The 20108-nt window shown below is 46.3% G+C and overlaps 1 protein-coding gene across 1 annotated transcript; it reads right to left on the bottom strand.

The window, feature by feature from the left end:
- Positions 1-631: 631 nt before the first annotated feature.
- kcnc4 (potassium voltage-gated channel, Shaw-related subfamily, member 4) lies at positions 632-18411 on the bottom strand. Its single transcript, XM_028993202.1, has 4 exons — positions 17558-18411; positions 5319-6255; positions 4959-5153; positions 632-2000 (listed from the first exon to the last, which is right to left on the bottom strand). Exons 1-4 carry the CDS (start codon positions 18164-18166, stop codon positions 1945-1947), a joined length of 1797 nt encoding a protein of 598 aa, XP_028849035.1. The 5' UTR covers positions 18167-18411; the 3' UTR covers positions 632-1944.
- Between the last annotated feature and the right edge of the window lie 1697 nt (positions 18412-20108).

The raw sequence follows: 20108 nt of genomic DNA, 5'->3' as shown, positions 1-20108 counted from the left end.
CCAGGGCCCATGTGACTGCCCTTCTCCTGGCCAAGGCCGCCGCTTGGAATTCTGGGCCCCGTGACGGAATATGGCGCCCATGTGTTATTATAACAATTAATAGCCCATTCTGACGTGTCCCTGTCGACAGACTCCGCATCCACCCCGGGACAAAATGAAGCGTCCGCTATACGCGTGCATTTCTTTGACACAAAGACATTGATTTCCTATAAACAAGGGGTCAAAGGTCTTTGTCGGCCCGGTTTGTGCAATGCAGGGGGAAGGGCGCAGAAACTGCAGGAGACGCGAGACCTTTCGGCCGAGAGAGGTTCGTCATGCTAATTAACGAGACGGCCCGGCCTCGGCGTGGTAAATATTACAGCAGCTGTTACAGCCCCAAGCCGACTTAAGAGCCGACTTCCCCCCTTCGTCTTTGTCGCGGCGATATGAAAAATAAATGACCCACCGGTTATATTTAACAGTGTCATATTATCGATCGGCAAATGCTCCCGAGCCTTGAGGGGCTCATCAGCGGACTGGAGACGGAGAAAGTCGAGCAGGGCTGTGTTTTCATTTTATCAGCCGTCTTCACAGGAGGCGCATGTTCTTCATGGGAGATAAATAATAAAAAAAGAAATGCGAGTGTGTGTGTGTGTGTGTGTGTGTGTGTGTGTGTGTGAGTGAGCTCATCCCCTCCCCAATCTCCATGGTGATGCATGTGCAGCTTGCACACGAAATCCCAAAAACGGGCGGCTATCGGCGCCGCAGGAGTTGTAGATGCCAACAAAAGAGACGGGGGCCACCAGGGCGGGTCACCACGGGGGTTCTTTTTATTTGTTACTCCTGCGCTGGAACACATGCCTACATAATACGAGGGTTCAACACAAGACAGCGCACAGGGCACAGGTCAACCCATCATGACACGACCTCCCTGTCCCCATCCATCCCTCCCCGGCCCGGTCAGAGCCCGGTCTCAGAGGGGACGCGGAGAAAATAAGAAAAGGGATCTCCGTCAGGCGCTACATAACGTGCCCGTGCTCGTATTTTACGCACTTCGCAAGCAGAACGGGGCGTGGCGGGCCGGGCCCCTTAAAACAAAAATTTTAAATGCAGGAATCAGCACCACAGGCAGCTCCGGTTATTGACCAGGGACGCTGCCACCGACAGTCCTGGGGAGGGTGAGGGCCTTGAATCCGTAATGAAACATAAGGCAACTATGGCGACTACGCGGGAAAGAGCTTCTCCCAATTTCACAACAGGCACCACTGGAGACACTTGGTGACAATCAAGAAATATAATAATAGCAATAATAATAATAATAATAATAATTTTAACTTTTGGTCCCATTTCCCCCAGTGATTTTGTAGGACACAAAATCCTAGGACACCACTCTTGTGGGGATATAACTTTCATCTTATTTCTTAAACTGTTGACTGTATACACACACACACACACACACACACACACACACAGCAGTTTGTTTACTGTTGGAAAGCAGGTTCGAGTCTCTATACATGTACGCGTACATGTATATATACATGTGTATATTCATCTAAACTAAGCTACAGGGTGTGGAGGCCTGGATCTACGTCACAATCACAATTATTTTTTACAAACGTTCCAGCTGCACGGCACGTCGTGCAGTTTTAACTGGTCTGCACGTGTTTCAAACACTAACACTGCTCACAAATGCATGAAAGCGAAAGTTCCTGCATGTTGAAAATATTGCTGTGCGGACGGGGGGGGGGGTTTGCAAAACGGACAGCGGTGTTAAGGACGACGTCGGAGGAGTCACTCGGGTGGTTAACACATGCAAAACATGCAGGACGCTGAGGGAGACGGACAAGATGTGGACGTGGCTACGGCACTCCTCCGGCCGCAAGCGACGAGGAAGGAGGTGCCCCCGTCCCCCTCCCGTCTGGCACCCGCGATGCCGCCTTCCTGCCCAGACAAGGACGTCTGTCGTCAAGTGAGGGTGGTCATTTCTGCCTTGGTGTAGTTGGGGGCGTCTTTACAGATCTCTGTTAAAAACAAAACACATATAATGGGTTAACATATAATGCCACGAAATAACTATTATCTCGTTCAACAAAGGAAGGTTTCCGGTGGATGGATGTGTTGTTACAATATGTTTGGACGATAGAAGCGGAATTCCTGTATGTGGTCAAATTATGGCACAGAAGAGGCCTTTATTTGCCGATTAATACTGTTCTGCAATGTTGTTCCATTTTGCAGTTCTTTTCCAAATCCCTGGTTAGATGCACTTCAGGCCGAAACAACACTGCCAGGTCCCAGCTCTGACTGAGCAGGTCCCCTGGAGGCCGAATGCTCCCGGGAATCGGGGAGTTAGGGGGTGGGAGTTCCAACTGGGAACCCATTAGTGGCAATTAAGCTGAAATGCCACCGAGGGACTAACATCCTGCGAAGCATCATCACATCAAAAGCATGTCATGGCGTAGGAAAGTGGCTGTCAGAGAGGGACAAAGTCTCTCACCACATGAAGACATAGAATATTGCATACTTTCCTGATCAAATATCAGAATGTCCAGGTCTAACATCGTTTGCTCTTCCTGATACGCTTCTGTACATCATTAACTCACGTCACGTGCTCATGAAAGGAGTGGCCGTTCATCAGTGGTGGCTATGGATTTCGAAATGCATGCACATTATGAAATGCACGCTTTCTGTACAGTTGTACAAGTCTGCAGCTGGGTTGTAAAGGTCCTGAAGACAGACCGTGGGGGGGATGTCAGCACCACAGACAGCTCCTAGATGACGGAGAAACGGTAAATCAGACGCACTGGCACATCGATGCAGCATGACTCAGCTTCACGCCGTATTGTAACCGCTCGTGCCCAATTCTGTCCTCAAAAATGCAGTCAGCTTCAATGGACGGATGCCAGGCTACTTTAATTTAGGGTCCAATCCACACCAGTAGAGGCTAACAGTGATGTAGCTGTGACCAAGGTGGAAATTGATGTTCCTATAACTGCTCTCTCTGAAGTATTTTTCGTTCTACTCTTTCAGCTTTTTTTTCACAATATTAAGGTTGTCCCTATAAAAATATATTTTTTGGATGAAATCAATGAACACAAAGGCTACAGTCATATTACCAAGCTGAATTCAAACAGATTCTTTTTTTTTTTTTCATTTAATCTGATGATTTCATCATTGTGTGGATCTTTTTAATCACATTTGAGACCCTACACCGTCAGATATGTGTCCGGACATGGCCATGCAACATGAGTGATAACAGTCAGATTGGAATTCAAGGGCGCATTGTCGTCGTCCCCCAGCACTACAGAAGCAAAATGCATCAATCTTTCATGCAACAGGTCACTTGCAGTAATCAACGTCCGCAAGCAAAATCCAATTCCAACTGAATAGAACTGAAGGGAACTTGAATTACTGCTAGACAATTACCAAGCCAACCCGAAATGATCAAAACCTGGCCACAGCCCATAAGCCGGGACTCAGCTGCACCGTCTTCTAATTGATTGTCTCCACGGCGGCAGGGGACATTAGCCAAGCCGTCCACACGAACAGGAGTCAGCCGTTGAATGGCGAGCGTGTGAATGGACTCTTTTTAAGTGATGCAATTCAGCCACGTGGACGTTCAATAAGAACAAAGACCACCGTCGAAAACGCTTAGTTGGTTTCCTCTTATCCGCTAACTGACATGGAGTGTTAATTCATTTCAGACTAAAGAATTGGTTTCCAAAAACAGCACTTTACTACACACCTCCTGTCTGGAGTTGAACAGGCACGGAGGCCAATAAACCTGCTAATGGGCCACATCAAGCGAGGTTTAAGTAATAAACTTTCAGGTCCTTCCACCTCTAATTCCAACCACTATGCTAATAATTTCATGGTCTTCTGCTCTTCAGTGCCCCCACAACTAAATACAGATACAACATGCGTCGCTATATCCCTCTCCCAGCCCGGAGGCTGTGTGTGAACGAATACGCCACCATATGTCATTTGGGTGACGGGCAGCTAATTGTTCATGAGGCCACAGCGTAGATCATGACAGATGGCGGTTACACACGGAATACCATTTGCACAACGTCAAATAAATATGTCAGCGGCAATAAAATAAATTAGGGATTTATATAGAAGATAAGTGGATTATATAAATAAACACAACACAAAAGGCATGTGGTAGTAGCCTAGTGGCTACTGATCCAGAAGACCACTAAGTCCCAGGTTCAAATCCCACTTACTACCATTGTGTCCCTGAGCAAGACACTTAACCCTGAGTGTCTCCAGGGGGTGACTGTCCCTGTAACTACTGGTTGTAAGTCACTCTGGATAAGGGCGTCTGATAAATGGTATAAATGATGCTGTAGATGAGGAGAGATTTAACATAACATTTCTGTTGTAAATCTATATTATTATCAAGTTTAACCAATAAGGGTCATGGGGCGGGGCCACATTGGTGAAATCTGGCTTCCTTCTATGCTGGATGTACATTTAGAGGTTCACATTGAAATGAACAGAATCAGAGAGGAAAGAGTGGAGGAGGGATGATAAAGGGATGGTCAATGTGGTTGAATTGGGTTCGCTGTTGTTTAATAGGTATGAATGATGGAAATGAAAGGGAGGATGGAGGGATAAAATAAGTGAAAGTGAAGTGATTGTGATACACAGAAGCACAGCACACGGTGCACACAGGGAAATTTGTCCTCAACATTTAACCATCACCCTCGGTGAGCAGTGGGCAGCCATGACAGGCACCCGGGGAGCAGTGTGTGGGGACGGTGCTTTTGCTCAGTGGCACCTTGGCGGATCAGGATTCGAACCGGCAACCTTCTGATTACGGGGCCACTTCCTTAACCGCTAGAACCACCACTGCCCCCAGAAGTGAAGGACTAAAGGGTTTATAAAGGTTTCTTTCTTATGGATATATCTTACATTCCTTATTAAATTATATTTCACATTTGCAAATTCAGACAGCTTGCTTTTCTTGCTACTTGTACCTGTTCGAATGGGAGAGTCTGCTGAGCAGGAGAAGTCGCCGGAGGTCAGCAGGAAGCAAGCAGACTCCTTCTTGGACTTCTCACGAGCACGGGAATGCCGAAGGGTCCACTTCTCGCTGGGAGATAGCGGCTGGGTCAAGCTGCACCCCTCTTCTTCCGACAGGGTCACGTTTGCGTCACCATTCTGCTTTGAGTCTGGAGACAGTGCCAAAGTCAGTGAATATTTCACTTAGTGGTCACTTAATAGTGCAGCCCATTTGAGTTTTCCTAATAATGCTGATTACACGTGACTTTCTCATTAAATTGTTCTATTTATTATGGAAAATCAAACATATTGGGACAAGGATTCTTCTGTCTTACCTGAGCGGCTCCGTCCCACATTTTCCTCTCCGGCCAGGGGACAGGTGTCGCTCTGCGTGCTCTCCCGTGCTGAATTACTGTCCGATTTCCCATATGAGGCAGAGTCCATCAAGGCATCCGGGTTTGGGTTGTGCTTCTTCTTCTTCTTTGGAAGCTTCTGTTTAGCCATGGCCAGAGAGTAGTACATCCCAAAATTGTTCACAATGACCGGAACAGGCATAGCGATGGTCAGCACCCCGGCCAGAGCACAGAGAGCCCCCACCATCATGCCCAACCATGTCTGGGGGTACATGTCCCCATAGCCGAGCGTGGTCATGGTCACCACCGCCCACCAGAAGCTAATGGGAATGTTCTTGAAGTGGGTGTGGCTACTGCCACTGGGATCGTCCGGGCTGGCCCCGATGCGCTCCGCATAGTAGATCATGGTGGCGAAGATGAGAACTCCGAGGGCAAGGAAGATGATGAGGAGGCAGAACTCGTTGACACTCGCCCGCAGGGTGTGTCCAAGCACCCGGAGGCCCACAAAGTGGCGGGTCAACTTGAAGATACGCAGGATCCGGACAAAGCGCACCACCCGGAGGAAGCCCAACACGTCTGTGGCTGCCTTGGAGGACAGGCCGCTCAGCGCCATCTCCAGGTAGAAAGGCAGGATAGCAACAAAGTCAATGATGTTCAACATGTTCCTGACGAAGAGCAGCTTGTCTGGGCAGCAGATAACTCGCACAAGGAACTCGAAGGTGAACCACAACACGCAGACGCCCTCCACCAGAGTCAACACAGGCTTGGTGACGACTTCCACAGTGACATCAACTCTGGTGATGTTCCCCAGCATCACCATGTTAGTGCGGTTCTGTAGGACGTTGAAGGCCTCGTGTGTCTCCAGGCAGAAGGTAGTGATGGAGACCAGGATGAAGAAGAGCGAAACAAATGCAATGATCTAAAATAACAAAGTAAAAAAAAAGATCATACAATCAATTTCAACTCATCTGCATACAATGATTGAAAGATTAAAACCAAAAAAATAAACGCATTTATAAAACTTTGCATAGACCTAAAAGTGAACGTTCAATATAAAGACAAATATGACATCAGATTACGCAGGGCGTGAACACCTAGCTCAAACTGTACGAATAAACAAAAGAAAAAGCTCACGATTTATGTGCGCACACTGTACAGTCCAACGCAACCCGACTGCTCAAATTACATGTACTGTATGTACTAATGTCAAAGTTTATGTACTACGCAGCTCCTCGTCCAGGCAACGGTCATCTCGAAACTCGACTATTGTAACTCTCTCCTGGCTGGAGCCTCTGCTGTCACCATAAAACCACTCCAGATGGTCCAAAACGTGGCGGCCCGCCTCATCTTCACCCAGCCGAAACACACCCACGTCCCGCCTCTCCTCGCCTCTCACCACCGGCTCCCGGTAGCTGCTCGCATCAAGTTCAAATACTTCATGCGGCCTACAGGGCTGTAAATGGAAGTGCACCCTCTTACACCAACACACTACTAGCTAGTTACACTTCGGCACGCTCTCTCAGATCTGCAAACAAAATGAGACGGAAATCCCCTCTTCACGGGGTCTCCGGTCCCAATTCGACTCTGTTCTCTGTCCTCTCCTCCTCGTCCCTGGCTGGTGGGACAACTTGTCCTGCTCCATTCGACTAGCCGAGACTACCACCACCTTTAAGAAGCAGTTGAAAACCCACTTGTTCAAAAAGTATTTCAGACGAGTCTAACACTTACACACACACACACACACACACACACAATAAAAAATTCGTCCAGCACTTAATTCCCTGCATGTTCTATTCCTGACAAGTTGGGCCTTATCAGGGCTCTTAGTTTTGTAAACTCAAAATCTATAGAAACCGAACGAGAATTGCTGGTGTCATCCTCTTGTAAGTCGCTTTGGATAAAAGCATCTGCCAAGTAACGTAACGTAACATAAAAGTAAAGTAAAGTACAGTAAAGTAACGTTTTTGCTCACCCTCTTCACCCAACGGTCGCAGATTTTTCTCTGTAAAGAGATTGAACGCATGGGTCAGAGTTTGCGTGAATAAGCGCACGTTTTGTCGTAAAGCTTTTTTCTATAGATCGCAACCCCAGCTCTTGACACGGCAAACCATGTTTGTTAATTTTGTTGACGAGTTACCTTAAAGGAATAATTAGAAAAGATTCGATAAAAAACAGTAACACTGGAGAAAACTGAGAACTTTTTCTTATTTCTTTTCAAATTTTTCTTATTTCTTTATAAAAAAAATGAACAGATGAAACCTGTTGCTGACCTTGTGGTTATGTGCGGGTTAGACCCATAATGAGAATCATCTACACCAGCTCTCCGAATGCACGGCTAAATAACGCCAAGCCGTCATCGCGCGTGGAGAGTGCTGCACCACCGCGGCTGAAGACATGATGAAGTCTCTAATTGCGCGCTGGGGAGTTCGGCGCTTGCTGTCGTGGAAACGGATCACGTTGCGCGGGCCGCGCCGAGCCGCTAACCTTGTTTGCATGCAGCTACTTACTTCTGATAACGTGATTATTGTTATTTAAGCGTAAGTGGACTCTGGCACTGGCCATAAGGGCTATAAGGGGCGTCCGCAGGACGGGCTCGGTAGGAAAGCGGCGAGGGAGGGGGGGCAGGACTGGAGAGGAGAGGCAGATGAAATGTGACCATGACAACCATGCTGGCTTTCCTCCATGGAGAAGAAGACAGACAACCTGCAGGCTTAAACAGTGAGGCTCTCCACGGAGCTGATGAGGTTTACAGCGCTTTCGTTTAAATTAAGGACGTCTGTGGTTTAATTAACACAAATCCTCAGCTTCTAATTAAAGACAGTACGCATACGGTAACCCCAAATGATGGTGCAGGTCTGTGGGTAATAGAGCAAAACGTTTCACCAGTTATTAAAGAGCTTATTCCTGATGAGGACGTCTAAAAGTAAGGTTGTTTTTATAGCATGGAGCAAGTGAGCAGTATAATGATTCAATATTCTAACAGTAGACTCATTTATTCATTCAATTCAATTCTAGATGTAATAAAGCTATTTAAGAACCAACGACGGTATTTGGAATCACGTGATCACATATCACAGATAAAAACCCTTATTTATTCGTATGTCTATGAATTATTGCCATTCACTTTCACATGAGAAAGCACAACAAGATTAAAGATTATTTTGAGTTGGTCAGTTGGTCAAGGCAATTTATTGACTGTACGTCTAGATATTTTCATACAAAAATGAATTTACTCAATATGTAAATATTTCATGGTGAGATTTCCTTCTTTAAACACCCAGACTGAATGCAGCGGAGGACAGAAAATCTGTACAAGGCCACTTGGTGTTTGCTTTGCGACACATAATAGAACCATCCATCAATACACTATTTACCATGCCAGAAATATAATATCTCCTCATCGGCTCCACCTCTCTCCGCAGCTGTACAAATATACGTTCCGGCGGCGTCTCAGGAGTCTCTGCAAACACGACCTGATGCTACCGAACTTCTGTATTGTCAAGTCCATCCATTCTGCTCATAATCCCGGTGAAATGTGGCCAATTACCCAGCAGGCAATGCAATAAGCCTGCATGGTACTAATTCGGCATCTTCCAAGCAGGCTTTGCCATGAAAAATGCTTTTCCTTTTTCGGGGCTATTAAGCAGGTCTTGAAGGAAAAACGACATTAGTCTCTGTTCCTGAGAGCACACCGGCTAAATATTCCCATTTACTAAATTTAGCTGCCGAATGTCTGAAATCTGGTCACCCTGGAACTCATCAATTCAGGCTCCCTGGTTCTGCTATGTGGGATCGGAAGACCCTTTATTATTAAAACTGTAACGTGGCACGGTTTCATATGGTCTTAATTCCGTAACAGGGTGTTTCGCAGCCTCTGGTATTTTATTTTATATCTCCTGCCTTTTGGTTGAACATTATTATTAGGATGACGTGCTCCGGTCAGAGCTTTTCGTACTTTACCGGAGGAAAGTTTCTCCTGCCACGCTGGGTTTGGGGAAAAGTGAATAAATTGGGTTTCAACATACAGGATATTGCCCATTTAGGAGCAGATGAGATCGGCAGCGAAGGAGGGGGGTGTTTTTAATTGAGTTAAGACTCAGTTTTACCACTAATCGTGGTAAAACTAATTTTTCAGAATAAAAGTAAAAAGAACTGTTGCAACCCTGTTCCGTATCCGGTCACAACGCAGAGTGCTGGGTAGAGACGGGGTCCAAGGACAACAAGTTGCACCCCAATTACTGCAAAGACGCAGCCGTAAGCAATTTAGGACGTGGGCTAAATTGATTCATGTTAATTACCCGGGTGGGCACGAGAGGTGGGTGGTCGGTAAATATTTCTCTGCATATATATCAGCAGCAATAGGAGGGTTTCTGCCAAATTGAAGGGTAATCTGATTGGAATTTGGCCTGTTTGAAATTCAAATGCACGGTCAATGCGGCAGCGGCTCATTTGCAGGCAGAAACAACACACAAAAACAAGGCTAGTATAAATTCTAATTAAAACAGGGGATTAATTGTGTGGGTTTTTTTTTCATATCCCACAATCCACCACAAACAGACCCGGTGATATTCACTTAAACAAACAGAGCAATGTAAGTTGCCAGTTCAGATTCGTTTTTACAGCCAGCCAGAGCATTCGAGAGTGAAGAATCCTAGACTACATGATGCAATAAGTTAGATATTAGATATAGATTCATTCCTACAGTTTGTGGAAAGAGAATGCAAGTGATGCAATTCAGGAAAATCAACTCATTCAGTGTATAAGCATCGTTGTAAAATCTTGGCCGTGGCGGTCGGCCCTGCAGTTGGCTCCGAATTTATGCGTTATTCCTGAACAAATCCCAGTCTTTGGCATGAAACCACGTACATTGTAACTGTGTTGTACTCAGACTGTGTTGTACTCTGTTCAGAGACAACCATGGGTCTTATAACACCCAACGTCCAGTTGTCAGGGACCCTGTGTCAGAGAGTGGAGGGTGTGTGGGGGGGTGTCAGAAACACTGAACGATAAACCGGCCAAATTCCGTGAGACTTCAGGTTAGACAGCGCTCGGTGATTGGTTGTCTGTCATCATGGGTGAAGCCTGCGTTCCACAAGCGGGGGATCTGTCAGAGGGGAAGGCATGATCCATCAGATCTCCTTCTTCACATTGACATGTCGGTCATCAATCATGAAAGATACTACCATTATCTGATAAACCTTCATACGATTTGCAGTTTACATTTCCAGTGGTAGTATAACTGCATAAAATTAAGGTTTTAGACCAATTCAGTATTTACTTCTCATTGCCACAAAAATGATACTATTAAGATGATTTAATAATTTGAGTGCATAATATTCAGTATGTGACCTGGCATTTAAATAATTGATAGAAATCCCAGACATGACAAGATACTCACCTATTTAAATTAAATTTTATAAGTTGTTCACAGTCAAAATGTCACTTGACATTCGTTGCTTAGGAACATTAGGAACATTAGAATCAGATTTCATCCTATTTCATCCTTGAAGAAACATAAAAATTCAACAGTACTCATGCGTTAACCTATTAATTTATTCATATAGTGGGTGAGATTGTATAGGAAAACGAATATGTACACAGCAACGTGAATTTGGACGCCTGTTTGATGAATGAAACGCTACCCAGTGCCTCCTGTCCACGTGGGTGTAGTGAGCCGCTGCTCTCCGCATTTAAAACCTGTCGCCACGCGCTGACAGCATACAGTCTAGCGCGCCTTTTCACTCAAACGTGATCACTCCATCCACAGGTCCATACCAACAGTGCAGAGAACATCATTTTAAGAGGATAACCAGTCCCTGCGACACTCACCTCAGCACCGGCAAAGGTCAGCAGAGACCTTCCAGAGCCTGCTGGGGTGTCCCCAGCCACTCAGTGACGCCCTGTGATCCACAGATCTGATTAGAACAGTATAATAATATAATGAATGTCAAACGCCCTGAGACGTTGAGGGGTGTTTGAGTCAGACCTCTTCATCCGAAGTTGTACAATGCACAGTTCTACACACCAACCAAAAACAGGAGCATATTTTCATTTTTTTTTTTTTTACTCGAAGGAAGAGCACATGAGGAGATTGAGGTTGAAGTTGCATGATGGATGACCTCCTCCCGTTCCGAAGGGTGGATAGAAAACAGATACATCAACAAAGCCAGCCTGGGGCTAATGCTATTTACAGGAGCGGCCAGGTCCAGCTGCTGTCCTAATGCATGGCCTCAGAGTCAGAGAGCGTTCTTCTCCTTCCATCTGCAAGTTCATTTAATATGCACCATAACGTTGGGAAATGGCATAACTAATTACCAGGAATGCCACAAGTAAAAATCAACCGTTTAGTACCATCATCTTTTTAAATCGTAATATCAATTATCTGAGTCAAAGATTATTCTGCAAGGCAAACAAATGATCAATATGCAATATTGTAAGCATGCTGAGACTGGCACAACTATAACTAATGTCACAAGAAACGTCTGGCCAGCTAAATTACCGACAAGCCTGTTCTTCTTCTCCACTTTCATATCTGGTAAATGGCCAATGCGCACAAGCCAAATAATCGTGGGACAATATCTGTTGTGGTGGCTCCACAATGGTGGTTGCCACTGGCACGGTCATTCAGACATTTGCGATGTGTGAACGTAGAATAGCAGTGCGTTGTGATGCACCAAAATGCCTTTTTTATCCGCACGGTGCATTGATTCAGCGTCATCATTGTCTAATGTTCAGTACATGCAGGTTTCTTAGACCAGTGCCACACAGGGTGACTTGTAGTATATCTATATGACCGAAAGAAGGCCAGTGCGATTACGGTCCGTGGTCAAAACTTTCTCTGCACCATGTAAACACACAGCACGCCAGCACAGTACAATCCAGATTGCAAAATGACTGAATCACAGGGCTGGAAGATCTGTGGATGGCGCTGCTTCACCCTCATTAAGCTCCATGTCTGTGGCCAGGAGGATGTGTGAATGGCACTAATGGGATTTCCTTTTTGTCCTGGTAATGACGTGAGAGTGAATTCCAATTCAATCCATGACAGAGAATCTCTTCCTGAATGGGACGTGGTGTATGAATCGCTGCTGAATTAATCATTACTTGTTTTTCGGATTTTCTCAGTATAAATAGTTCAAAGCCAAATTGAGACCCTAAAGACAAAATGGGCAAATATTTTTTTGGAACATAATAAAGAATTTAATTGACCTGCACGACTCAATGGGCCCTATTTGGATGATCTAACGAGAAAAATATAATGGGTGTGTCCATGTGCATTTTTCTATTTAAACCTCCTCCTGTCGGTACATCGTGTCAATATTCCAGGAGGAGGTGAGGGAGGCACAGACGTTTGACACCATGAAGCAAAACCTGTTTAATAGATTAAAAGTTGAAATAGAAAAGAAAGATGGACTTGAAAAAGGACGCACTCCCACAGGACACGACAGGGAATAACACGGCAGTACAGCAACCCGATGGAGAACAGAAACAAACAGGGAAGCTTTAACATGTACACACAGGAGAAAACAATCAGCAATCATGGGAAGCTCCCCTTCCGAGCTGGATCCTGACGTCCTTCCACAAAAACCTCATCACCGGGGCGCCCAGCAACAGTCTGAGATACAAGTGAGAAACGGAGGCATTTGGATACAGGTTCATTATAATGGTGTCCTCGCCTGAGCCTAATAGGGGGCACCCGTGGGTGATCAGGACTCAGCACGGAATGTGAAAATGGTGCCAGCTGGCGAGCCCAGTGGCACCCAGGTAGAGAGCAGCATCCATCTCCTCCACTTCTCCTCCACATCCCTCCATTTTCTGTGTGGTGTCTTCTTTTAATTGCATTTGTTTCTGACAACATCAGAACTCATAAAATTTTGGTCATTTTCCACGCATGCTCATGTTGCGATGCAATCCAGATTAATAAAACCCTCAAAGGGCATGGACGCACATGGTAATCATCTTACCCTCTGGAGTGGAGAAGAGCTCTCGTTCTTCCTTGGTTGCTTTGTTTTAAAATTACATTAAAATAGATTATAGATTCGCATAATCAAATAAAATGCTTCACCCACACAGAAACTCCTCAACCTGCCTCCTCTCCCCCCGCCGGAAAACTCGATGGAGGCCGCTAATAAAAATCCACAGCTCAGTTATGTCGGTAAGGAGCAGGCACCGTCACTATTTGGTTTATCTAAATGCCAAATGGTTTATCCCAGTCCTAAACAGACAGGTGATCTGCGCAAAATCCTTCACAAGGCACATCAGGAACGGCGCAGCCTCTTTAGAAGGGCAGGACATTTCATAAGAGTTTTCTCTGGCTTGCTTTTACATTTATATTAATTTATCGGATTTACAATCAGGAGTTAGGGGGACAGTCCCCCCTGGAGACACTCAGGGTTAAGTGTCCTGCTCAGGGACACAATGGTAGTAAGCGGGGCTTGAACCTGTGACTTTGTGGTCTTCTGGTTCATAGGCGAGCGGGCTACTACCGGTGCATGAGCTGCTGTGGGTGGGTCCACGACCTTCTGCCAGCCATTTGTTTATTGAGTCAAGGTCTCCGCGTCCAAGATTATTGCCGAGTGTAATTTACTTTAAACACTGTCACACAAACCCGGAGCCGTCGCCAGCGGGCCTCCGACTCTTTCCACTGTGTACAGCTACACGGGCCACAGCACGCACCATCAATTACGGCGCAGCGCATGTGCAGCTTGCTTTTATTTCCATGCCGCGGGAACCCGGCGGAAAGCAGATCTACCGCGCACACGCGTGCTGTTTGTGCGTTCGCGCGCGCCAGGCTTTGTGCCGAATGACGTCGGCCGGACCACGGGGGCTGAAGCGGATAGAAACCGGGCACCTGGGCCAGAAACAGTAAAAGCCGATCGGTGTGGTCCTGTCACGCAGGAAATAAAAAGTGTCCAGCGGCACCCCGGCAGCCGACCACATCCACCCCCGGCTCAGCACAGCCTGCTCCCTGACCTGAGCAGTCGTCTGCAACCAACATGGTCGACCTTTCTGACCCCAAAAACATCATCGGCGGGCGGGGGGAGTAGTTAATAATGAGCCATTCACAACTTCTGCTTAAATTGTTTTTGATTGATCAGTGTCAACCTTCTGATTACGGGGCCACTGCCTTACATTTACATTTACCACATTTACCAGACGCCCTTATCCAGAGCGACTTACAATCAGTAGTTACAGGGACAGCCCCCCCCTGGAGACACTCAGGGTTAAGTGTCCTGCTCAGGGACACGTAGTAAGTGGGATTTGAACCTGGGCCTTCTGGTTCATAGACGAGTGTCTTACCCACTAGGTTACTACCACCCTTAACCACACAAAATGTCTGTATTAGTATTGAAATTAATTCATTAAAAACAGTTCATTAAACACACATTAATTGTAAAAAGTAATTAATACGCTGCGATTTCCAGTGATTTCATTCATCCACAAGCCCCAAGAGCCAATCAGCAAGTAGAATCTTGCATGCTAATGAATGGTAATAGGTAGCGTTTAGCTACTATACTACTAGATTACATTAGCATCTTTGGAAAAATTAGGCATGCAGAACTGATTCTTGTTAAACTTTACAGCTAATTATTATCACTTTGTAAATAAATGTTTCAACGCTGCAAATAATGACAATTCCCCTGTACTGTTAGCTGTTAACATTAGCCAAGTTATTATATAGGAAACATTTAAAAGTAAACAATCAACTGCTTTTCAATGCATTATGGGCAGTGTTGCATCCAGTCAGTCAGGTATTTTGTAGGCGTGACACTTTGGACAAAATGATACATATATTTGATGACCATATAAAATGAAAGCATTTTGATCTGTCTGTAGGATGTGAAGTTCTTAATAATTGTAGTTATTTAACAAAAACTAAATGACTGAATACACATAAGCAGTTGGTGCCAAAAAGGCACTTCTGACTAGAAAAATCTCTAAAATATCAATATTGTTCGCTATACATGCTGTCCTCCTATGCGTTTTTAAATGTTTTTTAAAATGTGTGTGTGCGTCATACACAATGTAAGATGGACTTTTCTCTTCTGTAAAGTTAGTTGGAACAAGGAGGAGAGCAGCCAATAGAAGTGAGCAAGAAAGGATGTCAATACCATTCAACAACCCAAATTTTTGGCACAGAATGAAGTTGTGTCGGCATCTTTCCAGAAAAAATTAAATGAACCCACTGGTTCTTCAGAGTCTCGCGTGACATAACAAAAAAAATACTTTGTATTGTGCATTGAAAGTGAAAGTGAAGTGATTGTCACACCGCAGCACAGCACACAGTGCACACAGTGAAATTTGTCCTCTGCATTTAACCCATCACCCTGAGTGAGCAGTGGGCAGCCATGACAGGTGCCCGGGGAGCAGTGTGTGGGGACGGTGCTTTGCTCAGTGGCACCTCAGTGGTACCTTGGCAAATCGGGATTTGAACCAGCAACCTTCTGATTTTGGAGCCACTTCCTTAACCACTAGGCCACCACTGGCCCACCATTGTATTGTTACATCCAATCACCGAGCAACTGCAATGCTTCGCACATTTGGATGCCATGACGGTCGTGGAGAAAATGTTTTAGGGGAGCAGTGGGAAATCCTCTGGGCAGAAAAAGCATGAAAAACGGGAGGTAACCTTTCCGCTTATGACATCATAAGGGGACAAATTCCAGATCCAATCGTCTGAGCTTCCTGCATCTGCAGGATCATAGACAATGTATTATTATGTTATATAATCTCAAAAAGGGAAATGTTCATAATAGGGGACTTATAAAGTGATTTAGTAATGTTAAAGTTTGAAACACCATATTATAACAACATTTCCTAAAAACCTCCAATTTACATTCTCATTTTCAGGTATTTGAACAGTCAGGAGCCAAAAAACATTGAATTATATTGATTAGTGGTTGCATTAGTTATGGCAAATCAGGAAAGGAAATGGCCCCGTAATCAGAAGGTTGCCAGTTCAAATCCCGAGCTGCCAATGTGCCACTGAGGTGCCACTGAGCAAAACACCGTCCCCACACACTGCTCCCCGGGCGCCTGTCATGGCTGCCCACTGCTCACCGAGGGTGATGGGTTAGAAGCAGAGGACACATTTCGTTGTGTCACCGTGTGCTGTGCTTGCTGTGTATCTCATCATTTTCATGAACATTATGGAAAGGGCAGATTGTTAGGCTTCAACTAACCATTGTGTTTGGCTCCGGGGTGCACAATCCTTCAGAAAGATTCAAACGGATTCTCACCCTCAGCACACCAGCGGAGGCGACTGTCAAACATGCCGGCCCGCTAAAGAGCTGAAAATCCTTTTATCAAACGACTTGTGGTAATTTTGAAAATGGGGGAGCCTGGTGTCTGGAGTAGTTCACGTGGATCCAGGCAGCACTATTCCACTGTTTGATAAAGCTGGCAGCTGCACACACACTTAGAAAACCTTGGAGCTTCAGACGGTGCTGCCGGTGCTGCTCATTTGTTGCGCACTAATAACGCTAATAATGGCACAAGTCACTGGTACGTCTTTAAGGACCGAAGCCCGAGGGTGTGGTGAAATGTGCAGCCCTGGCAAGCTGGCACTGTTGGCGGTGGCCGGCAGTCTGGCTCTGGCTCACACTCTTATTTACTCTCATCCAGGCACAATCTGGACACGGCCGGAGTTTAGGACACTTATTACGGCCAGCAGAGCGGTCCACGTTGGACTCTTATAGGGCCTCTAAAATGAAGACTCCACGACGTCCTCTGTCTCCTTTAATTACGGGTAAGGACAGAACACTAATACACTCCAGCATTTCCGAACACGTCTGGACCCCAGACATCTGCACACATTCACCCCACTTGTTACACACGTTTTATGTAACATTTGTTCATATTTGGAATATTTGCATATTTGAGGTCAACAGCGGTCGCACATGCGTTTCACTGCATATCAGACCGCGTGTGACCGTGTAAGTGACAAATAATGTTTGAATTTTGGATTTAAGCCGGCGGGGAGACAGATGCCCAAAGGCACGATGGGGCTCAGCTGTGCCTCGCACGTAATACGCAGAATATGATGCATTCGTAGAATTCACTGCCAGTGCGTATTTCGAGTTTAACTGGACTTTGTTAATGCGCATAAACATGTTGGAACGATGCAGGGTTGGTTTTGGCTGAACAACGGGACGTTATAACGCACAGCGACTGTCCTGCGGAGCGTTGCGCACCTGTTGCGTTCTCCACGCAACACTTACCCTGGCCGCTCGGGACGAGTACGGATCTTCGAAAAGCGCCCATATCTTTGGTTGGCAGACTTCGAAGCAGCCTTTGGCGCGATCGGGGCAGTCCTCGATGCCGAAGCGCCGGGGAAGCTCCCGGTCGTCGTCCGCCTCGTCCGGGTCCGGCGGCTCGAAGATGTCCAGCGCTTCCTCCGCGTCGCGGTGCTGCCGGTAGGTCATCCAGCAGCAGGGCTCCACGTCGGTCTCGTCGATGCCCCAGAAAGCCAGCTCCTCCTCGAACAGCGGGCCGCACACGTCCGCAGGGCAGTGCAGCTTGCCGGTGCGGTAGTAGTTCAGCACGTAGGCGAAGATGCCCGGGTGTCTGTCGAAGAAGAACTCGCCGGGGACGCCCGCCTCGACGCCCGAGGGCGTCTGGGCGTCGGGGTCCGCCAGCCAGGCCAGCCGGGTGCCCGGCAGAGTCCTCAGGGTGCTCTTGTAGGTCTCGTGGCGCGTTCCGCCGACGTTGATGACGACCTTGTCCGCGTCTTCGCCCCTCGCCATCTCCTCCTTCAGACATGATTTAGACGGAGGTTTGTTGCCCGACTTGCGGCCGCGGTAAGACGACACGCACACCGAGCTGATCATCCCCGTTACGCGCTCCGCCGTGCGCCCGGAACCGCATGGACGTGCACCCGAACCACCTGTTGTCGCGGACGCCGACGGTCCCACACGCCCAGGCGCGCCGAGCTGCCGCGCGTCGCCGCCGCCGCCGCCGCTTATCTCATCCCCGGGCGCGCGTAATTACGCGTCGGCGACACCCGCGGCACCTCGGAGAGGAACGTGGCTCCGGAGCAGGAGATCTGTCGCTGACCCCCGCCTCGCCACCACAGCCAGGCGACACGGCCCAGGGGGGGGGCTGGTCCGAGGTTAACTCCTTACTCGCCGCCTTCCTGCTGCGTTTTTTATCGCGCCTGGGTTTCTAGATTAAATCCGCGATGAATTCGCACACGGTGTTCTTTTGTTGTGTTTCTAAAGTGAAATACTTTTAAAAGTACACGTAAGAACCTTAATATTCCACCATCGTTAAATTAAAAGTTTGTTCACGTTATTATTTTCGTGTCTTGAAATGAATATGAATTACGAATTATGAATTATGCCACTTCTACGTCTATTTGACGCTAATCTGGATCGTATGCGTGAAATAAATGTCACTACTGATGAAAGTCAATAGCCTCTCGGTGACGATGGTGAGGATGATGATGATGATGGTGCGTGAAATGGGGCTATACCGCCATCTAGCGGGATCTCTGATGCACCTCACGTTAAAAGTGTAAGATAGGATGATCCCACAAGTGGGGGAAATAGAGAGGAAAGGATGCTGGTCACTCCCTTCTTCCCAAGGTCAACTCCACCCAGTCCTGAGGTTACAGAGTATATTACGAGGATGAAATGACTAAGAATTATGCATTCATATCCCACTAGAGCCATCGAGAAATAGCAATCATTAAAGAAATATTGAATCATCTTTTTATTCTACAATCTCAACATTTCTGAAACACCTCCAGAGTAGAACATGAAGGAGGTACATGCCCTCTACTGCAAACGTGGAACTGACATTGTGGGATTCCTGGATGTCTTACTCCTGTTCTTAGCAGAAAATGCTTCTAACCTTATTGCAAGTGTAAGGTACATTTCTTCATGCAATGTGGACCTGCGTTAAAATTATACCAGAATATGGTGTAGAGTTTCCATGGTCTCCATGTGGTGTGATGTGCCAAGTACATGAGGTTGCTTCAATTATGTGTCGTTCTGCCACTGGAGAAGGTGGTCAGACAATTTATCCAGGATATGGTCATAAATACTTGGAGGTATTATTAGCTTTTATTTTATTTTAGTATGTTTTTTTTTTTTTTATCTTTTTTTATTTTCTCCAGGATACGGTCATAAAAAGTCAGAGGTATTATTAGCTTTTTTTTATTATATTATGCATTATGCAACATCTTGGATGAGGTTTGTTTGTTTGGTATGTGTTTTTCATTTTTAATGTGATACTGAAAAATGAAATATTGCGATTCATTCATTTGCATATCCATTTATGAGTCTAGTGACTATTTACATTTTTTTTGTCTTGAAAACACCTGTTCAATGGTTGGCCCTTGAGATTCAGACAATGCCCGGGCTCCAAAGCTTCCTGAAGGCATTCCTCCCCGGGACGGTTTGGAGGTGGTAGTAGCCTAGTGGGTAACACACTCGCCTATGAACCAGAAGGCCCAGGTTCAAATCCCGCTTACTACCATTGTGTCCCTGAGCAAGACACTTATCCCTAAATTGCTCCAGGGGGGACTGTCCCCTGTAACTATTCATTGTAAGTCGCTCTGGATAAGGGCGTCTGATAAATGCCGTAAATGTAAATGAGATGACAGGATTACAGATTTTCAGTGGTGTCACGACCCCTCCTGCGGTCTCGACGCCCAGAGAAAGTGGAGCCACATCCATGCACATTGTCAGATGTTTCTCCCACCAAAGTGGCAGCTTGCACAGTTACATAAGACAATAACCTTTATTGTCATTGTACATGTACAGTAAG

Source organism: Denticeps clupeoides, chromosome 10 (assembly GCF_900700375.1).
Source record: "Denticeps clupeoides chromosome 10, fDenClu1.1, whole genome shotgun sequence".
Taxonomy (NCBI): domain Eukaryota; kingdom Metazoa; phylum Chordata; class Actinopteri; order Clupeiformes; family Denticipitidae; genus Denticeps; species Denticeps clupeoides.
The sequence above is the reverse complement of the archived record's forward strand: the minus strand, read 5'-3'. Positions and strand labels throughout refer to the sequence as shown.